Genomic DNA, 24,793 nt, shown 5'->3' on the forward strand with positions numbered 1-24,793 from the left:
ATAGAGCACATCCAGTCTTTTATCTTGCGGCATGGCAAAATCACTGACACTGTGACCATTCTGAATGGGATCTTTATCACACATAAGTCAGCCTACTGAGATCCAGAAATGACCTGAGGTCTTTGCTTTCTTTGGAACTAAAAAAAATCTTGAATAAATTCCTGACCCTCTCTGGCCTGGTTGACTATTCTAGATTACTCTTTTTTGAAGGAGGAAGGAGGCCTCCTGTTGAGTGCTGCTTTCAGCTGATAGGGTGGTACTTTCAACAAAGGTGCCTTCTGAAATGGTATATGCTCTGGATATGATGTCTTACACTCAGTTGTCCTGTGTGATGGCCAACCACACATCTACAGTAGGTGTGGAAACAAATGTCCCTTGACTGCCTCCATAGATGGACAGTTGGGCATGCATTCAGGAGTTTCTGATTTGGCCATCCTTAGAAGGGTTCTCTATACCCCTGATTTTGCAGAACCCTTGACCACATGGTCTGTGCTCATTAAAAGGAATATCCTTGCTACTGCTGATCTTGTTGGAGGGGTAGTCATAGTGTTGATGCTGGGATTTACAAAACCACAAGGATTTGAAACTCTTTTGATTCCTTTTGAACAATCTCTGAGGGTTCTCAAATTTCCCTTACACTGTAGACGTTGCGCACATCTTGTCAACTTCTCCTTAACTAAGTGACCAAACAGTAAGGATCCATATGGGGTGTTAGTGAAGGCACCTTAAAGTTATATCAAACTCATTCAAGTATTGACAATATTGGACTGATAATATTTGTAGTATGTATATTTCCAATAAAGGCAGTTACTTCAGATAACTGAACTACAAGTTTTGTGCATTTGCGATCTCTTAGAGCAGACAACAGCGTACATGCTATGGTAAATTTTATTCTGTTAAGCAAGTTAATCACTAGGTTTAGCATATCCGTGGTATATATTATATGTATGCTTGCACCAATCTACCCTACAAAATGAATAGGCAGATAAAAGAAAGACAACTCAAATATTCTAGAAATTCTACAAACTGTTACACACTTGCATAATTAATTCTGAGAAACAGGCAACATTCTTTTTTATAGAAACAAAATGTCTTGAGATAGTGGATATCAGTCAAGACAAAGAAAAGAACTGATCAGAAGCAAAACTTGCTAACGCTATGAAGAGAGAACAGTTAAAACTATTTGAAAGAGCTTACCATTTCAGATGAGACTGTATTTGTTTAGTTGATGGAGTATTAATGCTTCCTTAAATGTAGATTGTTTATTCATTCAGAAAACATGCCTGAAATGTATTGCATCGTTCATGATTAATATACAGTTGCATATTATTTTTATCTTTCTGGACCTGATTTATTACGTAGATGGTGCTTACATTTCAAATAAGGATTTCATAGCACAAAATAAATCAGTTTTGATTGTTATAGTGTTGTGCTGCTGGACAGCCCCAGCATATTGGATCTTAGGTAAAAATGCAACAGAAAATGCTCAAAAGTATAATTTCCTAATTTATTTATTTTTAAAATTGTTTACTACATCTTTATAGCAACAAACAAATATGAATGCAAAATAGTTTTACAATTACTTACAATTTATAAAAAATTACTTTGTCATTATTATAATTTGAAAGCCTATTTTGAATTGCATTTTTATTGGCTTTTAATGATATCCAGTATCTATGGTACTGTACAGCCCCAACATACTGGATCGTAGAAAAAAAAAGACTTACTTTTCATTTACAAGTTTCACTAGGTCTCATTTTAACATTTTATTTAATGAACATTACTTCCTCATATGAGCAAAGACTGCACAGTCCAAATATTCTGGCAACAAAGACAGGTATGTTCCCAATGAACCATTGATGATCACTTAAGTAACATTCACATATGCACGTACTTGTTGCCATTTGTCGCCCTACTTATTCTGATTTATTTTACTAAATGTGAGTGTGGCAGTTGATAAGCACATGTAAGCTATATTTCTTCAGAATCACTGGACGAGGACAGCATTGTGTGCTTTTGGCTGTAAGTTACCAGAAGATAAAGTATGTTTTCAAAATACAAATGCAGAGTTAACAAAGCCATCTAAAAGTGTAAGTATTCTACTAAGTGTTGCAAACTGCACGTAGGAATTATTAATTAATATCTTATTGGCCCCAGAAGTTAACAACTAAGAATATGGAATGACACAAACTTGTTTACATTTATACAAATCTGGTAAGGTACTAATGTGCAATTTATCCTTGTAATCACATAAAAACATAGTCCAATAACAGATATCATTTAAGTTACTAAATTTTGTACGCTGTCTAGTTTTTTTAAGTACATAAGAACACATGGAAATAAAAAATAAAATCAGCACATTTTTAAAATTATTAGCTGTAGGAATTTTGCTACTCTGCACAGTCCTAGAAATATACAGCTATTATAATAATTTGTGTATGACAATAGACTATAAAGAACAAAATCTTCAAGAGTAAAATACAGTAAGGACAAAACTGTATGTCTTGTCATCATATTCTACAAGAATGCTATTCAAAATTTCTCATTACACAGTTCCAACCGACTGCTGAAATATAAATTAAGGACCATCTCTAGAGCAGTTTAGTAGAGCTTATCCTTTATTGGAAAATAGCATGCTGCATACAGATCGTACCTTAAATGATCTGTCTCTTAGTAATGCATTGTATATGTGGACGGTGAGACACATTTTACCTATGCCAGGCTTTCAGACATTATTTGCCTCTTACAGCAACTCTGCCTCATCAGTGTGAAAACAGTATGAGTGAAAAAGACTGTTTTAGAAAGATTAACAATATGTATTACATTTTATTTTTATGTTAATCTAGGTTAAAGAATTATTTATCATGCATTCACACATGAAGAGCCCTGTAAAACATTACTCTCTGGTACATTTAAACCATCTCTTTTTACTGATAATGTAGTCAGTAGTTCCACTGATTATAATCAAAGTTGAAAAGGTCATATTGTAATAAATACAAAAGGAAAACCTCAAATATGTAATTTCCTAATGTATTTATTTTTAAAAGCACATAACTACATCTTTATTGTGATAAACAAACATGAAAGCAATCTAGTCTTAACATAGATGACAAATTATACATCATTAAAAATAATAATGTCTTGTGTACCTTCATCATGGTTTTACATTACTTTCCTAAACACAACGGACATCTGCACTAAGTGCACAATGTAGGTTAGTCATTTATAGTGATAGAGAGAAATAGACATGCTTAGGCCCCAGAGAGAAACACCTTGTTAAAGGTACATTATGATATCCCTGAATCAATTATTGCACTCTCAGACCTCATCACACCAGTGCCCTCCCTAATGATCTGTGCATAGCATTAGCAAAGGCCTTCCCCTACATGCAAACACACAAACTTTCAAATACCCGCTCCAACTTTCAGATTCATGACCTTTTTCCTACCATACTGCTAGAACCCCGGCTGACACACTCTCTCTCTCTCTCTCTCTCACACACACACACACACACACACACACACACACACACACACACACACACACACATGCAGCCTTATTTATGTCCCTGTAGATATGCATCCATACATAAACATATAATGATATACCCCCCCCCCCCCCGGGATTTGTCTGGACTAACTTTTAGATTTAAATTTTACTTGGCAGAGTAAAGCAAGCTTTGCAAACATTTCTAGGAGAGGGAAAACATGGCTAATTAGCATTACCCACTCCCTTATACTGCCGCATTTGCATGTAGTTTCACCTGAGATGCTGCTCTACTCACTAAGCTCCACAGGAAAGGAAAACCATAGCATTAGCCTGGTCTAAGAATCAGAAAAGCTTACCCAAATGGGGAAAGCCTACAAGATAAGGTTTCTATATTGCTGTAAGCTTTTCTGAATCCCAAGGAATTATTTCAAACAGTTTAAGAAGCACATTTTCATTCAGTGATGCATTCTTTAAACCCGCCTCATCAAGTACTGACAGCACATATGCTTTGTAATACAAAAAAGGAAAATAACAGTTAATGTCTTCAATCTAATCAGAATGAGAATAATAAAAAAACAAAGGTTAATTCAATCTTTTTTTTTTCCATTTACATTTTCCATCTGGTATTTAACAAATACAATTCCCTTGTTCATCAGAATGCAGCTGTATGGGGAAAAACATTATTTTTTTTAATTTGCTTTATTTTTATTTAACTGTCACATGATCACATTTACCAGTATCTATTCTTTATTATGAGGACTCTACTTTTTGTAGTACAAGTGCTTTAATGCATTAACAGTCAACAACATAGTAACTACTTTAACCTTCTTTTGTTCTTGTTTTATAATCATGGTCTTTGACTACTAAGGCAATACAACTTAGAAAACCATTGTCTCCTATCAGCATTTCATCCAGTCAACAGATCAAATGCTATGCAGTCCTTAACTATACTTTTACTATATCTAAGTCAAAGAGAAACAGTTTGCATTCTGTACCGTGTTTAAGATAATTTTATTCATGTCAAGGAGAGTACCTCATTGGCCCTCTTCAAATACAATATGGACGATTGGATGGGTAACAGTAAATTCATCCCAGGGGTTCTACCTATGTCTCTCTTGGACATGGGTGATAGGTGCTGATCGTGGAAATAAGGGTAAAACATGGCTAGACTTGTAAGGGCCCTAGGATTATTAGCCTAGTCTTGGAGTGTTAGCTTCTAAATACAAGAAAAAGGGTAGAATTTGTTTTCATTTCAGTCAGTTGCCTCTTTCTCTTTATTCTCAGCATCATGTTATTAGCTAGTATCTTCCTCTTATTTGGCAGGTACTTACGAAACTACCATTAGCACTTATCAACTTTCTAAAGACAGAGCTGCACTGCCAGTGTCCCTGAAACCTAGTTTCAGCCATGCTTACATTACACTATACTTTGATTTTCTCAATGTACACTACAGGTGCTCCTCCAGTTGCCTACCATAGGCCTATGCATTCTATAGTAGCTGGAAAAGCAATCTTAAATTTTTACATTGACTCCCAAGACTCTTTACTAAAGCAACAGTACCCACCTAAACCTAACCGATATAATCAATGATTACAGCATGACTAACAGCAACCCCTTCAAAAGTCACTGTGGAAACATATAGCATCTGATCCAGGTTAAACTTTCAACTCTATTATTACTCACACTATGTATTACAGACACATTTGAACTGCAGTCCGAACAAACTCTTACAATGATTATTATTTTACATAAATAACGTGACTGAATTTTTCAGCAATGGCCCCGATATACAATGCTTACATCATTTTTTCCCTTGTTTTACAACTTTTCTAGCTATGACCAAGGGAGATGGAATAAAGAACCACTCTAAACCTTAATGCTGTTCCCAGTATTTGGTATGAACACATCTTATATATTTTTTCTACATTCTGCCTAGTTTAAGCTTCTCCCTTGTTTCAACAGCTTTATCACCCCACCACTTAAATCAAATACAGAGCCCTGCCACCCACACCCCTCAACTGTCTAGATTTGTCCCTCATATCTTTTGTCTGTTCCTCACAAAATGTGAGGTTTTCTGGAAGTCAATGAGGAATGAAGACACTAAATCAATGACATACATTTGAGTTTCAGGCTTCATGTACGTCAAAAAAAAGCACACTAACACAAATCCTGTTATTCTAGCAATGTGTTAAGTTTATAAGAGCAATATTTAAGATCTGTCACTATATTTGGGCCTTTGTCCACCCACTATTTAAGCTTTCTCCAGATTCCTTGCACTAAGAGGTTGAGAAGTATGCTGGCAGCCATATTTATCACAATATGTAAAGCTCTTGTACAGCTTTTTGCACACTTCACAGCAAATCAGGTCTCCTTCTCATCTCTTTCACTGAATCCAACTGGCAAATCATTATATCAAATGTTGTAGCCTAATATGAACAATCACTTAAGGCAAATAGTCCACATAAATTAGGTTATTCAATGGGCTGCCTTGCATAGAGATATATTATGCTAACACGTTTGCCAATATCATTATTTATAATCTACATAACTTTTCATAAAGGCATTGGGAAACAATGCATGCTTATGCTAACTGAGGTCTTCATCAAAGTACCCAAGTGCATTTCCCTGTGAAATGGACTTGGGAGACCTATACCTCCTCCAACAGCTGGCAGGACTTGTGACCTCAATGACCATTTGGCACTCCCAATTACATGATGTGTCTAATTACCATTTGACATCAAAATCCTAGAATCCCAACCTTACCCACTGAGATACCACACACAGACACACACATATTAACATACATTATGCAATGTTCATGGATTCATAGGTTTATTTGTGCATACTAGTCTAACGACCACTAGGATCCTAAAAAGCCTTCCTGTGCGACTGAAATGTGACAGTCAAATTTGATTTATAACAGGGGGAGATTTACTGACCACCTCTGTCCATCAGAGACATAGGAGCCTGGCCAGGAAGTGAATTCTTAATTACTCATCCATTGGCCCAGGTAGCACTTAAAAAGGAATGAGGAAGAAGCCTGCTTCACATGGACGGGGAGCATGTTACAGAGAATGGAAATTCTCTGAGAAACATATCTGTCTCTCCAATTTATTCTATTTATGTCACAAGCAAAATTTAGGTCTTCTAATCTAGTAGTTTTGATGCTGTTTGTTTTGTGGATATGCAAAAGGTTCATCAAAACAGGGTCCGGGTATGCCTTGTATGCCAGGCAAAGATCACTTCTCTGTATGATACTGAGTAAAAAGACATGGGTTTAAGGCAATCAGCTTAGGACATTGTGTTTACTACCTGTATTCTTTTTGTAAGGAACCTTTGTGGACATTCCAGTTGCTGGTCAGGTACATACCAAAGGGGGCATTATGCCCTATGATGGGTATAATGAGGGCCGAGTACAGTGGTATGATGACTATGATGACCTCTCTGGACCTAGATGCTATGCCCTTGTTTATAAGTTGAGCAACACAGAACGACTTTCTTACTACCTTAGATGCAAGTTAGTCAAAGGCTAGGTTACTACCTACATGAGTTCCCAGATCCCCGACTTTTATTTATGACATAGTTACCTGGGGTGGCAGGCTTCCGTAAAGATACTATAATGCATTTCTTGTTACTGAGCTTTAAGCCATGGCTTTGGCATGGTGCATTTTTCTATATTAGAGGGTTCTCATTTGGGGGAATTCAATGACTGCTCTCAGTTTGCAGTCATCTGCAAACCTGGTTTGCCAGAGGCCTTTGACATTGGCTTTGATATCCAAGAAACAGATGCTAAAGAGGAGTGGGCCCATCACAGGGCCCTTCTGGACTCCAATGGTAACCAGCCTCTTTGTTCAGGTGACCTCACCAGTTCTTACCTCCTGGGTCCTACCAGTGAGCCAGCTAGCTATTCAGTGTGCTATAAAAGGGTTTATACCTAGTTCTGTAAGTTTGTTGACAGTGCCTTTGTGGGGTATTGTGTTAAATGATTTAGCCAGATATAGGTAGGCAGAGTGCACCATTTTCCCCTCATCCATGACTAAAAGACCCTTTCAAAGAAGTCCATCAGATTCAGAAGCATGACCTTCCTTTGACAAAGCCAAACTGGGATGGATCCAGTATCTGGAGGTCTCCTCTGTCCTTGTTGATAATTTCTATGATCATTCTTTCCATGGCTTTGCAAATAAGACTAGTCAGACTAGCAGGTCTGTAGTTTCCAGGACTCCTTTTAAAGGGGGAAGACTGTCACAGTCCTCCATTCACATGGCACAAAGCCTGTTCTAAGACTAAAGTTAAATAATGACTCCAGGGATCCTGATATGTCATATTTTGGACTAGAAGGCATCCTGGGATGTTATCAGGGTCCACTGAGGCCATGGTTGTGGCTTATTGAATGCAGCCAGTAAATGTTTCCCAGTAATTATTGGAAGTTTGTTTGAGAGCATTTGGGGGGATGGTCGGGAATGGGGGGTAACAATGGAACTTAATTTGTCAGCTATCAGGTTCACTATATCACCAGTCTCGGTCAACGTGGCACCATTCAGCACATTGCTCTGTGCTGTCCTTGAGGTTTCTGGCATAGCTGCAGAAGGCCTTATGATTATCTTTCTCCAGAAAGGCTATCTTAATCTCAGAGATGGGTTTGTTTGACCTATTTATCAATCTTAGTTGCCTGTTTAATTTGATGAGAGAGTTTTTATCATTATGGGAATTACCATTCCTGATTATTGCCATATTTTTTTTTCCTTTTGTTGTATATAGTGTTTAATTTGGGATGCCACCAGGTCATTTGTTTCAGCAAATCCATCTCCTTGCATGGATGTCTAGCAGCACCACATGAAACATGATTGCCAAGACTTGCTCACCATTACAGAAAGTCCCCCCTTTACAGAATCTTATATGCCTTTAAACTGTCTTGCCTTGCTTTCTTTGCATTCTGTTTCACCTTCACTTGTGCACAAAGAGACATAAATGTTATTCACAGCTAAAAGAAGTACACACCAAAATTCTGCAGTGATTTGAAAAGAAAATCTGCTATCTCTTTCTATATGACATGCACATTATTCAAAAGATGCAATGGAATGATTAAGGAGAGCTGAATTTAAACCAAAAGACAAAAAATTAATATTGGCGGCCCAGGATAGTGGACTACATACATGGTTTACAAAGTCCATTGAATGTGTGAGAGAGACAGACAAATGCAGGTTCTGTAAAACAGAACTGGAAACAGTCACGCTGTTGCTGGGTGTGACACACTACTTGTAGACGGCCAGTAAACTGAAAGGCATAATAATGTGGCAAGACTGTTGCATTGGGGCTTGTAAAAACATTAAAATATTGAAGAAGCTGAGAAGTATTGGAAAAATGCACCACAAAGCATTACAGAAAATGATGAAGTTTATATCATATGGGGTCACACATTACCAAAAGTTCAGAAAATAGATGTTAGAAAAACAGATATAGTAGTCCTTGAAAAGAAAACAAAGATAACATTAATCTTTGAAATTGTTACAATCAATGATTGCGGTGTATTACATACAGAGAGACACAAAATCATAAAATGCCAGAATTTGCATGCAGAAATGAGGGCAATTTGGAAGAGGGGTACCTAGACAGTTCCAACAGTAGTGGAAGCAATGGTCTCATAAAAAAGAATTTACAGTTGTATTTAGATATGCTACCGATAGATGTAACTCCATATGAATTACAGAAGGAGTCAGTTTTTGGCACATTGTAGGTGTTGCGAAGAGCATTTTTGTCAAACATGAAAGATTGAAACAATACTTATTTCATGAACTTTAGTCATATTTTTTCTTAGGAATGGGGTCCATTCCCATCATGGTACTAGAAACCTAAAAGACTTGGTGAAATTAAAACAGGATATGATACATTCTCGTATATATCTATATCTGTATCTAATCGATGTGTGTGTGTGTGTGTGTGTGTGTGTGTGTGTGTGTGTGTGTGTGTGTGTGTGTGTGTGTGTGTGTGTATGGGTCTACCTGATAACATCGAAAGCCCATGATATCAAAGACCACATGTTCAATACGAAAGCATTGAAACCTCACTTCAGTGAACGACTGGATCGTCTAATCCATTCCCACGGTAAGTAAGCTGTTGGCCAACTAGGCGGATTTTTGCCCTTTTTCCAATTGTAGTGCAATGTTGGAGTTGATATATTTAGTTGATGGATGTGGGGTTTGCAGGCCCCCCCCCCAATTGGGGATGGTAAGGTTTAATGCTCGTTAGTTGTGGTATGAGTGGCTGCTTACCCTGGGAATGGGTTCCAAGATGCGGTCACTCACTGAAGTGAGGTTTGGATGCTTTTGTGTTGACAATTTTGTCTTTGATATTGTGGGCTTTAGATGTTTTGAAGTAGACCCATATATATATATATATGTATATATATATATATATATATATATATATATAGATATAGATAGATATATAGATATAGATAGATATATAGATATAGATCTAGATATATACATATATATATATATATATAGATATAGATAGATATGTAGATATAGATAGATATATAGATATAGATCTAGATAGATACATATATATATATATATATATATAGATATAGATAGATATATAGATATAGATAGATATATAGATATAGATCTAGATAGATACATATATATATATATATATATATAGATATAGATATAGATAGATATATAGATATAGATAGATATATAGATATAGATCTAGATAGATACATATATATATATATATATATATATATATATATATAGATATAGATAGATACATATATATATATATATATATATATATAGAGAGAGAGAGATACATGCACTCCCACCTACCTACCTACAGTACATAAAACTAAATACATCCCTATATGATTCAGACAAATGAGCATTCACTCATTTCTGCAGTCTCTTTTGTACAGCAACAAAAACTTTTCAACCAGATTTGATGTATGATGCTAATGCATGACCAAGTACAATATATTTAAAAAGAGTTGCAAATCTTAGTTCTAGAGGTAAGAATCAGTGGGTCAAGACTTGGACAAAAAGAGTTTTTCAGTGTTTTTTTGAATAATAGCCTTTAGGCTATGAAGAAATTTCCGTATCTTCAAAGCTACTATAAGATGTTAGCATAATTAAATTTATTCCAGAAATGCACCCATTTTATGTTAGGACTGCAGCTGTCACTATCCTTCTTATGTAAACCAAGTAGCTTTTTGTCATCTTAGCTATACTGGTCAGCAAAGAAATGAATAACTATATTTTAACCTTTAACATTTCTGTACTGTCCTCTTTAACTTGCCTCAAAAGATTTTTTCTACTATTTTCAAGTTCATATTTAGAACTTAAACTTTACCTTCTAAGGAACACAGACTATTGAGACATCATTTTACTATACAGGGATATTACCAGGTGATGTATGATAATGTGTTTATGATGACCATAATGATAATGTTTTATTTCTGTTCTACACATTACACTGAATGCTAAAGAAAAACACATGACATGGTTTTATGATATTAATCTGCAAATACACTGTATAGAACCAAAAAGGTGGCATGACAGTGTGCATTAGCTGCAATGCCATCTAGTTTTGATAAAACTCTTAGCTATTTGAGTTGAGCCAGCATCCACATCAAAGCAATGAAATGACCTCATTCAGAAATGGTTTCAGCACTTTGATTTAGAGGTCACTGGTCAGTAAAATTTAAGTTGCATAAAGGTAAACAGCACCTTCTGTCATATTTAGAATGGCACTCAGTCATATAAGCATGCACTTCAGGTTTCCATAGTGGAAAAATCCATAAAAAGTACAATTTTGTACCTACCATAAATGTAGATGTCCGAGAGGAATGCATCTGCAGTCCTTACAAATGGGTTGTCCTGTCATCAGGCAGCCCTTCGGTCAGCCGGATTCCAAAGTCTGGGTCTGGCTTCGGCTGGTGTCGCACTTCACCCGACGTCATTGCGGCAGTTTTCGGGTATAAAGGCATCAGCCGACGCCATTTTCCTCAGTGTTTCTTGCCCCAGATGCCAGGTGCCCTCTTGCTAGGCTAAATTTGGATAAATGCCAAAGTTTCCAAATAGTAGAGAGCAAACACACAAAATAAACATGTATGTACATATATACAAACAAATACACCATAATAGATCCCCCCCAAGCTAGCTGAAGATTGGTAAGTACCCTAGGAGTACCTCAGAGGGGAAGGAGGGTGGTAATCCTGACTGCAGATGCATTCCTCTCGGACATCTACATTTATGGTAGGTACAAAACTGTACTATGTCCTTCAAGGATGCATCTGCAGTCCTTACAAATGGGTAGAATACCATAGCTAAACTAGGGGAGGAGGAAATGAGAATAGATTATGGTGTAGTCAGGATCCCTTGCAAAACAGCAGTGGCAAAGCCAGCACGGGATCTAGAGTATAGAGGTAAGTTATAATGCTTGGCAAATGTATGCACGGAGGTCCAAGTAGCAGCCTCTATAATGTCCTTGGTAGCCACTCCCATGTAACAAAGCTGTGGTAGTGGCTGTGGCCCTTGTGGAGTGAGGCCTGATGTTATCTGGAGTTTTCTTTCCATGGTAGGAGTAACAAAGTCTAATGCAATTTCCTATCCATTTGGAGATTGTCTGTTTAGAAATTGGTTTTCCTTCTTTTCCTGTTGCATAAGCTACCAGAAGCTGGTCAGTTTTTCTATTGTTTTTTGTCCTGTCCAGGTAGTAGCGTAATTGCCTGTGTACATCCAAGGTATGTAAGAGTTTTTCTCCCTGTTCTGTGGATTGGGGTAGAATGTAGGAAGGTGGATAGCCTGATTTAAAGAGACTCTGGATACCACCTTAGGCATAAATGTAGGATTTGTTCTCATGGACACTCTATCTTGATGGAAGATCAGGAAGGGTTGTACTGCCATTAATGCTTGTAGTTCAGAGACCCTTCTTGCTGAAGTTATTGCCAGCAGGAAGGCAGTCTTCCAGGATAAGTATTGCAAGTCTGCTGTCGCTGCTGGCTCGAAGGAGGCAGAGTCAGTTTTTCTAGCACAAAGTTCAAGTCCCATGCTGGCAATGGAGGTTTCCTGGGAGGTTTTACATTTTAATTCCCTCAGAAACTGTCTGAGCAGAGGATGAGAAGACAGGAGGATCCAAGCTGTATTGTGCTGAAATAGCTGATGCATGTATCTTGATGGAGGAATAGGACAGGCCTGTGTGGTAGAGCTCAGCCAAGTACTCCAGGATGTTGGCTATGTTCACCAGTGTCACATCTTGCCCTTTGCAGCACTCCAGATGAGATATCTTTTCCATTTTGCTGCATAATTCTTTCTTGTTGAAGGTCTACGAGCCTCCAGGATTATGTCCTTAACCCTTTGGGATAAATTTGTGCTAATTTCTGTCATGTAATGTTCCAGGCAGTTAGTTGCAGAGTTTTTAGGCTTGGATGCAGAATGTTGTTGTTGTTCTGTGTCAGCAGTAATGGGATCAGTGGTAGTTTCCATATTTGTTCCCTGGACATGCTCCTCAGTAGTGGGTACCAATGTTGTCTTGGCCAGTCTGGGGCTATCAGAATGATCCTCGGACGTTCCTCTTTGATCTTGAGAAGCACTTTGTGTATCAAAGGAAGTGGTGGGAATGCGTATGCTGTCATGCCTTTCCAACTGAAGGATAGGGAGTCCACCTTCCAAGCAAGTGGGTGGTAAGTCCTTGTGCAGAATTTCTTCAACTGGTGATTGTATGGGGATGCAAACAAGTCTATTTGTGGTAATCCCCATTTTCTTGTGATGGCTTTGAAGATGTCCGGATGCAGCATCCATTTGTGGGCATCTGTTGTAGTTCTGCTTAATATGTCTGCTAGAATGTTTTCCTTCCCTGGTACATAAATTGCCTGTAACTGAAGGTTGTAACCCAGAGCCACATCCCATAGGTCTAGTGCCAGCTGGCATAGGGGGTATGAGTGTGTGCCTCCCTGTTTGTTGATGTACCACATAACTGTGGTGTTGTCTGTCCTTATCAACAGCTGGCCTTTGTGGAGAAGAGGTCTGAATGCCTGGATTGCCAATTTTACTGCCATCATTTCTTTTAGATTTATGTGCAGATGCAGTTGGTCTTGAGTCCATAGGCCTTGAATGCACTTGTCCATCATGTGTGCCCCCCAACCGAGGTCTGAGGCATCTGTCGTGATAGTTTGTCTTGGATGACTTTTGCTGAAGGGCAGTCCTGTGTTTGATTGACAGGCCTGAGCCCACCATAAAAACTCTTGCTTCAGGCATGGGATCATTGGAATTTTGGTTTCCAGGCTGTGCTTGTGCTGATACCACAAATTCTTTAGGTACCACTGTAGCTTTCTCATATGAAGCCTGGCATGAGGGACCAGAATTATGCAGGATGCCATGAAGCCTAGAGCTTGTAACACTTTTCTTGCAGTTAGATGGCTCTGCTTTGTTAATGCCAAGAAGTAGAGAGGAAGTTGTTCTTTCTTTTCTGCAGTTAGAAATGCCATTTGTTTTGATGTGTCCAGTTCTGCACCCAGAAAGGTTATTATTTGGGATGGAATCAGCCTTGACTTTTTTGTATTGACTGTGTATCCCAGGGCTTGTAGCAGATAGATGACTCTTTGTAAGTCTTCTGTTAATTTGTTTTTGTTGTCCGCTTGTATCAGGCAGTCGTCCAGGTAGGAATAGATTTGAATTCCCTGAAGTCTGCAATGAGCGATTACTGATGCCAGGCATTTCGTGAACACTCTGGGCACAGTAGATAAGCCAAAGGGCAATGCTGAGAATTGATAATGCTCTGATCCTGCAAGAAATCTGAGGTATCTTCTGCAAATTGGTCTTATGGGGACTTGCAGGTATGCCTCCTTGAGATCTAGAATTACCAGCCAAGACTCCTTGCCCAGCATGGGAAGAAGCTGCTGTAGAGTCAGCATTTTGAATTTTGGAACAATGAGGAATGTGTTTAGAGCGGACAGATCTAGAATAGGCCTCCATTTGTTTTCTTTTCTTGGTACCAGGAAGAGGCTGGAGTAAAATCCTTGCCCTTGCTCCATAGATGGTACCTTTTCCACAGCTCTCATTCTTAATAATTGAGATATTTGTTTTAGAGCTTCTGCCCTTTGAGTAGGTGGTAGGTTTGGCATTCCTCTCTTTTCTGGTAGAGTATGGGAATGGAACCTGTAACCTTGGTCTATAGTGTGCAAAATCCATTTTTCTCTTGTAATGCAGTGCCAGTTTCTTGAAAATAAGGTTAGCTTTCCGCCTAAGGGTGCTTCTAGTTGTTCCCTGGTAGGCGGTGCCACCGCCAAGTCACTGTGATTGAGTTGTTGTAGTGGTGGTGGCTGTGTCCGTGCCTCGTTGGTTGTTACCCTGCCACTGGCGACCCCTGTAGGCACCTCTGGATTGGTTTCTGCCTCTAGAGCGCCTATTCCTGCCTCTTTGTGCCTTAGAGGACTCCGGAAAGGACCAGTTCTTGGAGGGCCAATTCCTGCTAAACCTTGGAGGTTGAACTTGTAAGAAATCTTTTACTGTTTGCACAGATTTTGCTTTCTCTTCCATCTTTTTCAGAACCTGCTGTGCGGGGGCACCAAATAAATTGGCCTTGTCCATAGGTGCATCCAAAAGCTTAGATTTGATATGGTCTGGTAATGCCTGTTCTTTCAACCATGCATGCCTCCTGATAACTGTGCCCATCATGGCTGATCTAAAGGAAGCCTCCAGTGCATCATAGCCACATTTTAAAGAATGGTTACTAACCTGCTGAATGTTATGTAACATTTCTTGAACATACTTTTTATCTAAAGATTCTTCAGAGGACAGCTTTTTAGTCAACTGGTCAAGCATAAACTCTTGATATTGAATCATATGAAATTGGCAGTTCAAAGCTCTAGCTGACAAAGTAGCAGAGGTGTAAACTTTTTTACCCCATCTCTCTAAGGACCTGGAATCCCTTTCAGAGGGAGGGTTTTTAGAAGAAGTAGCTGCTACAGCTTTAGGGCCCTGGGAGATAGTCTCTGGATCTGCAAAAGGGGCCTTATATAAGTGGTGATGAGTGTCCGGGACCCTGTAGTACCTATCTGGTTTAGCAGGAGCCGGAGGTAAAGTATCAGGAGAAGTGCAAGCATCATTAAATGCATCATCAACAACAGATAGAACTGGAGGAATAGCTAAAGGCCTATGCTGTGGTAAGTGTAGAAAGGTCCTAAGCCTTGAGTCTGAGAAATCTTGGCCCTGCCACTGGAATTGTTCCCTCATAGCATGCAAGGTTTCCCCAAAGGAAAATTCCTCAGGAGGAGAGGCTGAAGGGATGGACTCCTCAGCATCGGAGTCTTCGTAAGGAGAATAAGAAGCCTCAGGAGGATCTGAATGTTCTGAATCATCAGAAGAATCATCTGTGGCTACTGGCTCAGGGGGCTCTGCTCTAGGCCTCTTTTCTGGAGGAGGGAGAGAGGCCCTGTCTGGATGAGGCTGGGATCCACGGATTAAAGTGATGAGATCCTGTGCCAAAGAAAGCATATGGGAGCTGGTGCTGGGCCTGTGAGAGGGGGGCTTTACAGGCACTGGTTTGGAAGTTTTGGCTGCTTTAGCCCTGGCAAAGGCCTTAATAGACATAGCTGGAGGAGGCCTAGCAGCTCCACGTGCAGGAGTAGAAATATCTAGTGGGATGGTGTCTGATAAATCCTGTGAAATCGCAACAGAAGGCTGGATTTCAGAAGCCGTTTCTACCAGAATAGAAGAGGCCTCGGTAGAGGGCAAGTTATCGGCTGAAGAAAGAACCGCTTGCTCGGTTTCGGCCGAAACCGAGACACTCGTGGATTGCTTGGCCGTGGTTTCAGCCGAAACCGCGGACCACGAGTGTCGGTCCTTTTCTTTGCGTTTTTTAGTTATTTGCGTAGTCGGAGGATCCGACGGCATAATGTAGGCGAAATCGGAGACGAAAATCTGTTCAGCAAAGTCCGAGCGACGTCTCAGCGTCCGCCGGTTAAAAGAAGCACAGGCTAGACAAGCTGCTACGTCGTGGTCTGGGCCTAAACAATGTATGCAATAGGAGTGGAAATCCTTATGAGGTATTTGTTTCCCACAAGATAAACAGTTATTAACTTTCTCTGACATCGGCTGAGGCAAGAAAGAGTCCCCAACGGGGTACTTAGCTTTATAGAAGTCTTCGAAGTAATCTCTGGATCTGACCGACCGGCACTTGCGAACAGCTTCTGCTTCGGGCACCACGCGGCAAGAAAGACTGAGGAAAATGGCGTCGGCTGATGCCTTTATACCCGAAAACTGCCGCAATGACGTCGGGTGAAGTGCGACACCAGCCGAAGCCAGACCCAGACTTTGGAATCCGGCCGACCGAAGAGCTGCCTGATGACAGGACAACCCATTTGTAAGGACTGCAGATGCATCCTTGAAGGACATCAGTACTTTCCTAAAGCTTACCCCTATGCACTTGTTTGTTACTCCCTCTCAGCATCCACCACCCAGGAATACTAGTGTGGCATTAGGCTGACATTTCTTTTTCTAAACTCCAAAATCATATAAACACGTGTTACTGTAAATGCACTCCTACACAGCAACCAGCCTCCTTAAAATGGAAACTGTTATGCTAGTGCTGTCCAGTCCCTTAGTGTCAGACTATCAAACTTCTCAGGGCTGTCCAGTTCATTAGTGTCAGACTATTGAACTTCTCAGGGCTGTCCAGTTCATTATTGTCAGACTATTAAACTTCTCAAGGGCTGTCCAGTTCCTTAGTGTCAGACTACTGAACTTCTCAAGGGATGTCCAGTTCCTTAGTGTCAGCCTATTAAATTTCTCAAGGGATGTCCACTTCCTTAGTGTCAGACTACTGAATTTCTCAAGGGATGTCCAGTTCCTTAGTGTCAGACTATTGAACTTCTCAGGGCTGTCCAGTTCATTAGTGTCAGACTATTAAACTTCTCAAGGGATGTCCAGTTCCTTAGTGTCAGACTACTGAACTTCTCAAGGGATGTCCAGTTCCTTAGTGTCAGACTATTAAACTTCTCAAGGGATGTCCACTTCCTTAGTGTCAGACTACTGAATTTCTCAAGGGATGTCCAGTTCCTTAGTGTCAGACTATTGAACTTCTCAGGGCTATCCAGTTCATTAGTGTCAGACTATTGAACTTCTCAAGGGCTGTCCAGGTCCTTACTGTTAGACTATTGAACTTCTCAAGGGCTGTCCAGTTCCTTAGTGTCAGACTATTGAACTTCTTAAGGGATGTCCAGTTCCTTAGTATCAGACTACTGAACTTCTCAAGGGATGTTCATTTCCTTAGTGTCAGACTATTGAACCTCTCAAGGGATTCCCAGTTCCTTAGTGTCAGACTATTAAACTTTGCAAGGGATGTCCAGTTCCTTAGTGTCAGACTATCGAACTTCTCAGGGCTGTCCAGTACATTAGTGTCAGACTACTGAACTTCTCAAGGGATGTCCAGTTCCTTAGTGTCAGACTATTAAACTTCTCAAGGGATGTCCACTTCCTTAGTATCAGACTACTGAATTTCTCAAGGGATGTCCAGTTCCTTAGTGTCAGACTGCTAAACTTCTCAAGGGATGTCCAGTTCCTTAGTGTCAGACTATTGAACTTCTCAGGGTTATCCAGTTCATTAGTGTCAGACTATTGAACTTCTCAAGGGCTGTCCAGGTCCTTAGTGTTAGACTATTGAACTTCTCAAGGGCTGTCCAGTTCCTTAGTGTCAGGCTATTGAATGTCTCAAGGGATGTTCATTTCCTTAGTGTCAGACTATTGAACCTCTCAAGGGATTCCCAGTTCCTTAGTGTCAGACTACTGAACTTCTCAAGGGCTGTCCAGTTCCTTAGTGTCAGACTATTGAACTTCTCAAGGGATGTCCAGTTCCTTAGTGTCAGACTATTGAACTTCTTAAGGGATGTCCAGTTCCTTAGTGTCAGACTACTGAACTTCTCAAGGGATGTACAGTTCTTTAGTGTCAGATTAGTGAACCTTTCAATGGATGTCCAGTTCCTTCGTGTTAGATTAGTGAACTTCTCAAGGGATGTCCAGTTCCTTAGTGTCAGGCTACTGAACTTCTCCATCAGTTTTTGTAGCAGACATTCATGTTCTTCATCTGAGCATAAAACGAAGCAAAATTCAAAATGGGAATATCAGCCTTTGCTCTCAATATCTATTTTTAAAACCTGTATGAAGACTAAATGCAATTGTCACCTTCTGCGCATTCATTCTTGCAATTTGCTCAGCACTCTCACTATGAGGTAAACAAAGCTCAGTATCACTACACATTTCTAACACAAACAGGAATGACTTGCTGTAATGTACCTCAGCATATTGCTTATATTATGTTTACAACAAGCCAATATTTTGCAGTAAGTATCATAACTTTGTTAGAATCCTTCATCATTATCTACAGCCTTTTCATTTAACACATCTGTCAAAATATAATTTTCTGTATGTTGCAAAACCTTCTTTAACACAAAATTCAGGCATGCTCATAAAGAAGCTATATACACAGGATTTGGGCATGCTCATAAAGAAGCTGTATACACAGGATTTGGCCATCTCATAAACAAGCTGTATACACAGGATTTGGGCATGCTCATAAAGAAGCTGTATGTACAGGATTTGGGCATGCTCATAAAGAAGTTGTATACACAGGATTTGGGCATGCTTATAAAGAAGATGTATAAACAGGATTTGGGCATGCTCAAAGAAGCTGCATACACAGGATTTGGGCATGCTCATAAAGAAGCTGTATGTACAGGATTTGGGCATGCTCATAAAGAAGCTGCATACACAGGATTTGGGCATGCTCATAAAGAAGCTATATATACAGGATTTGGGCATGCTCATAAAGAAGCTATATGCACAGGATTTGGGCATGATCATAAAGAAGCTGTATACAAAGAATTTGGGCATGCTCATAAAAAGCTATATAGATTGCTAATTATAATTCTTTGACCCCTGTACCCCCTCCAACTATCATCAGCTCTCTATTCTCTGTTGGGACTGGATAGTTGCCCCTGATCATCAGTGTCCTAGGATATGAGAAGAAGAATGCAAGTGCTAGGGACTGACGCCATCATTCAGCAGCACTTCGGAGAATATCAGATGTTTCTACCCTCCTTCATTGGCCATCTGGCACAGTGAAATGCCTGCTATACTCAGCAATTATGGATACAAGGTTTTATCTGCATGTGCTGCTCAGCTGACATGCTGTGCACAGCCTGATAAGTTTGTTTTCTCTAGCAGTCTTAGTTTAGGAGCTGCACTTCTAGGACTTCCTACCAGATGGCACTCTATCAACTTACTTTGCCTGAAATTGGCAAGCCAGTACTGGAAGGTTATTTCCATCCTTCCCAAAATGTCTTCCCAAGTACCCAGTTCATTATTCACATCCATGCTATTACAAAGCAGCCACCACTTTGAAAAACAATCCCCAAAATGTGTTGTTTTTGTTAGCACTACTCTGAAAGTGAAAACAGGTATATCTTAGAGTGTCCAGAATCTAACAGCTCCATTGCCAAATATAATTAAATATGAGATCACAGCACCTTAGAATACTCATATATTTAATTGCAGTTTTGATCCAAGACTTGTGGATTGTTGATGAAGAAGTCAACACTTCGATCAGTCACATGTGAACAGGAGTCATCTATAAAAACTGTGCTCAAAAATCAGGATTACTCTGTCTATATGCTTCCACTTTTCAATGGGCATTTGTTAAGCTTATGGCTATACATATACATTTTATAATTAATGTAAAACAAACAAAAAAGACAATTAAGTCAAAAAAACACAAAACCAAATACCATAAACACAAATACCTGAGACAAATACACTAAATCTGCATAAAAAAAAAACAAAAAAGCAGAAATGAAAACCAAGGCACATATTAAACATATTTAACAGTAATAAAAAAGTAAAACCTCTAATTTAATTCTATTACTTGATCAAGAAAAGAAAAGGGCACCTAAAATGTAAAAATATCTTCCTGATGAAAATAAAAGCATTACACCCCACAAACATAAAATGAAAAAGTATAGGGAGAGCAAGAACTACATAATATAAAGCCAGCAGTTACCATAGCAACCCCCTCTGACCTAGGAGTCAAACTACACACACACACACACACACACAGACACACACACATACACAGTAAAAAGACTCATTGTTTGACCTAAGAGTTAAATTTAAAGTCTCATTGTTTGACCCAATATTAAATTTAAAGTTACAACACACAAAAGTTAAATCACTACAAAAATACAACATAAAACCTACAAAAAAGTACCATGGAAATGCAGTTTAATAAGGCTACAACCATGTCATCAACTAAAGTGCCTCAACAAAATGTCTTGGGGACATTAATGCTTACATACATGTGTTCTTCATTCTTGGATGTTGCCACCAAATGATTGTCCTTGTCAACAATTTTGAAGATGCAACAAGCACACCATCAGCTAAACCAGCTTAAGAGAAATGATGGCAGAAGCATTCTTGCCTACATATATGTCGGTCAGTTCCTGGAGCTGTTATCAAAATGATTGCTCTTTTTAATATTTTTGAGGCTGTCTAACCTCCCCGGGATTCTATAAAGCAAATATGTATTCAATAAAATTCTTATCTCATTTTTGTGTTTTCTAGTCACTGAGAAACGCTAAGTGTACATGTAGTCTGCACTTTGTGGTAACCTTTATAAATCCATGTCAATATTTAAAGCAGCAAAAATATCAGTAGGAAAACTAAAATTAGGAGGAAGAAGGTGTGTGTTATGTCTGTATTGTCTGTTCATTCAGAACAGTGTACACTTAGTGCAGGCTTTAAACATTATATGCACTCTTGGGAAACACTGTGCTACCTATACATAAGTCTCCTCATCTGGACTCCTTCACCTGATAGTACTCATACAAGGTGTTGTGTGGTGTTGGAACCTGTTTACAAAATGTGCAACAACATGAAAGGGTCTATTAAATAACTACACTAAAATTTCATACTACAATTACACACAGACTCTGCCCTACCCTATGACCTTGCAAGGCAATTAATTAGTAAAATGGGCAGAACAACTATTTTACATAGACATATCCTTAAAAATATAACTATGCATACTAAACAAAATTCAAACTGTAAAAAGATACAGATGCCCGTTTAAACATGCAAAAAGGCACATGGGGTGAGCATGGTCTTGATCTTACCATAACAAGAAGCTGTACCTCAAAATACCTCTGGCTGTGCATTAATATTTGTATCACGCACACCCCTCCTACCTTTCTGCATACCAAATACGGCTGACCAAATTAAAGCAAGCAGAAAATTAAAGAACTCTTTAGAACCATTTTCAAAACAAATAAAACTAAGAAATGATTGAAGAGAACCATAGACAGAAGGCAGTTAAATTGTGAACTGCAGACATTATAATTGCACCTTTTTAATGCATTCTTTATATCCAAAATGTAACACAGTACTGTTTTCCAGAGATCATATTTAGTTTGGAAAAAAACTTCTTTCACATCATTTGTAAATACTTACATAAAATTGACACAGCCTGTACCAGATGGAGGAGCAATCCATACAAAACTGAGACTGCTTGTTGGAAGATGGCTGACATGAGATGCGACTACACTGCACATAAACTGAGTACCAAACTGGTGTTCAGACATCATACCTGAAACAAAACAGAAAAAGTGGTTCAAATACTTGTTATCACAGCTCAGAAACAGGCAAAGCTTAAGCTGACAGAAACCAAAATCATAACTTTGGCTCCTTGATAGGATCCCTGCCTCATACTTGCAGGGCTTGCTCCTGATTACATTTGCTGCTTGTATTTGTATTCTCTTGATATGCTGGTTTCATTCCTCAAACATGCAAATAGTCCCAATATAATATACTTAACATTGCTACTATAGTAAAAGTTGCAGCTAAAATGGTCCTAGATGGATCAATTCACTTATCTGATTCACAGAGCAATATGAAGGCTGTAGGAATGTCCTAGTGGTTTATTTTGTGAGATAATCACCAATATAAAGGCTGTAGGAATGTCCTAGTGGTTTATTTTGTGAGATAATCACCCAAAAGCTGTAAATTACTTAGCGTACCAGTGATATCTGCAGTCCCAGGGCAGTTAATATAAAACCGCAGGGCTTTTGTTTCATGCTTTGTACCCTACGTAAAATGTTACGCAGTACATTAAGCTCATTGATAAGTTCCCCAGACATAAAAATAAAGCAAAACAAAGTAAAATCTTATAAAATATAGGCAAACTATTTAAATTACATGGAGCTGCCCTCAGAGGACATTGCCCAATAAATAGTCATTTGATTTTATGTCAGTTTATTGACATCTTATTCAAGATGCACATTATCTTCACAAGTACAAATAACACTAGAATTGTTTTCATTTGTTTTATTCATGCAGTTTTTTACTATTTTCTAATTTTCAACTTTTTGGAGGTTCCTGGCTTATCATACTTTTGCTTCAGTCCTGGGTATGAATGAAAATGCTACTGAAGAAATCCTTCACTGAATCATGCCTGTGCACACTGTAATACATTGATCAATAGGGGGCACTTTCATATATGAAGGGTGAAGGAGGAGTCATGTGAAAAGTCAGTTCCACAGCTAATGCCACCTAAAATATGCAGAACAAATTAATTTCTGACACAAAAATGAACAAATAATCATACTTCAGCTGGTACCAAGAGGTGGAGCTCAAGGGAAAGCTTCACTACATACGTACCAAAAGTCCTGTTTGGAAAGAAGATGTAATAAAGTACTAGTGCCATTAGATGGCGGGGCTGTATGATTAGCAGGTATCACAAAGTGTAAGGCATGATTAATCCAGCCAAATATATTTTGGCTCGTGGTTAGTTTTACTAAAACTCAAATGTCCACTTCCATTAAGGCTACCCACGTTTCAAAGTTAATTTTGTTTACAAAGGTACATTTAAAATGGAAACTTCCAGGGACATGCACTTGATGTTATTTACACACACACACACACACACACACACACACACACACACACACACACACACACACACACACACACACACACACACACACACACACACACACACACACACACACACACACACAAAGAAAAGTACTTTAATTATGTATTTATTTATTGACATTTGTTGACCAGGAAAGTCCACTGAGTCAGAAACCCATTTTCAGTGGAGGCACGGGGAGAAAAGCTCCATTTAAATAAAACATATAACAGACAGATGCAGTTTACATTATTTAAAACCTGTACATGGTTCATCTCCCAGGCCCATGCTTGCACTTATCAAGAGTATCAGAGTATCAGAATATCAGAAATCGAGATTTGGGATGCATGGCTATGCTTAAAAAGGCCCTTGCGGTCGTTAGCCTAGTAAACATCTATGAACCTATGGACCTAAAAGTATGATTTTATACAATTTCAGTAGTTAGTAATAAGCAAAGATAAGTAAAAAAAAATACAGTCAGGTTAAGTGTAGGCATAGGATATTCACTTAGTGGCAATCCGTTCATCTTTATACTCTGCTAGAACAAAGGCTAAAAATAAAGCTATTTATATTAAGATATAAATCACTGTAGAAATACAGCGTAATGAAAGTTAGCCGGTTAAAAGTTGTTAAGAATACAGTCCAGTTATACAACAGAGGCCTAGGATTAGTTCTAAGGTGGAATTTTGGGCCATTTGTCCATCGTTTAGATGAAAAGCTGTACAAGATTATCTGAAACAGAATCATGTTATCAGTGTCAGAGCAGCTTTATCTCATAACACTAAATGAACACAGCAAATTGGGGTGAGATATAAATTATTTAAATATTTCTGTTTAGGATTATAGAAATGCTGCTATTTGTTGTAATTATTTATTACTTTTTTTGCATTTCCCCCTTCTACAGGAAGGCTCCTCTCCCTGCACCCAACTGACCCATTTATTCTGCAGTTTTGGGGCCAGGGAATTCCTGGGCGAGGTATTAGCTCTATGGCCCATTCGTTCCTGCCCAGGAATCCCCGATGAACTCATTTCCTCACCAAAGTAGTCAGGTGGTAGGTTAAGGGTCAGATTGCTGGTCATCCTGGGTGGCCTACTCTGCCCCCCTCAGAGGAGCACCCCTCTCCTGTGGTAGCTCTTTTGAGATCCACTATAGCTTCCCTTCAAAGAGGACACATACCTCTTACTTCATGTATTATGAGCAATGCGATTGTCTCAGTAAATATCAAGTTAGTTTGTATCTTCATAAAAATATTGTGGAGGATAAATCCATAGCATCTAATTCAGACCAAAATAATGTGTGACTTTCTGTGGACGATATTGATGTCCTTCAACATCAATGAAC

At 38.9% G+C, this 24,793-nt stretch overlaps 1 protein-coding gene across 4 annotated transcripts in view; it reads right to left on the reverse strand.

The window, feature by feature from the left end:
• Positions 1–24,793, reverse strand: part of RELN (reelin) — a 3,085,913-nt gene that overhangs the window by 2,466,137 nt on the left and 594,983 nt on the right. For all 4 annotated transcript variants that reach the window (XM_044088524.1, XM_044088525.1, XM_044088522.1 and 1 more), the window contains exon 3: positions 21,993–22,128. In XM_044088524.1, coding sequence (XP_043944459.1) covers positions 21,993–22,128 — 136 coding nt within the window. The remainder of the gene's footprint in view (positions 1–21,992; positions 22,129–24,793) is intronic.

Source organism: Protopterus annectens, chromosome 11.part0 (assembly GCF_019279795.1).
Source record: "Protopterus annectens isolate FY-2018-M chromosome 11.part0, PAN1.0, whole genome shotgun sequence".
Classification (NCBI taxonomy): domain Eukaryota; kingdom Metazoa; phylum Chordata; order Ceratodontiformes; family Protopteridae; genus Protopterus; species Protopterus annectens.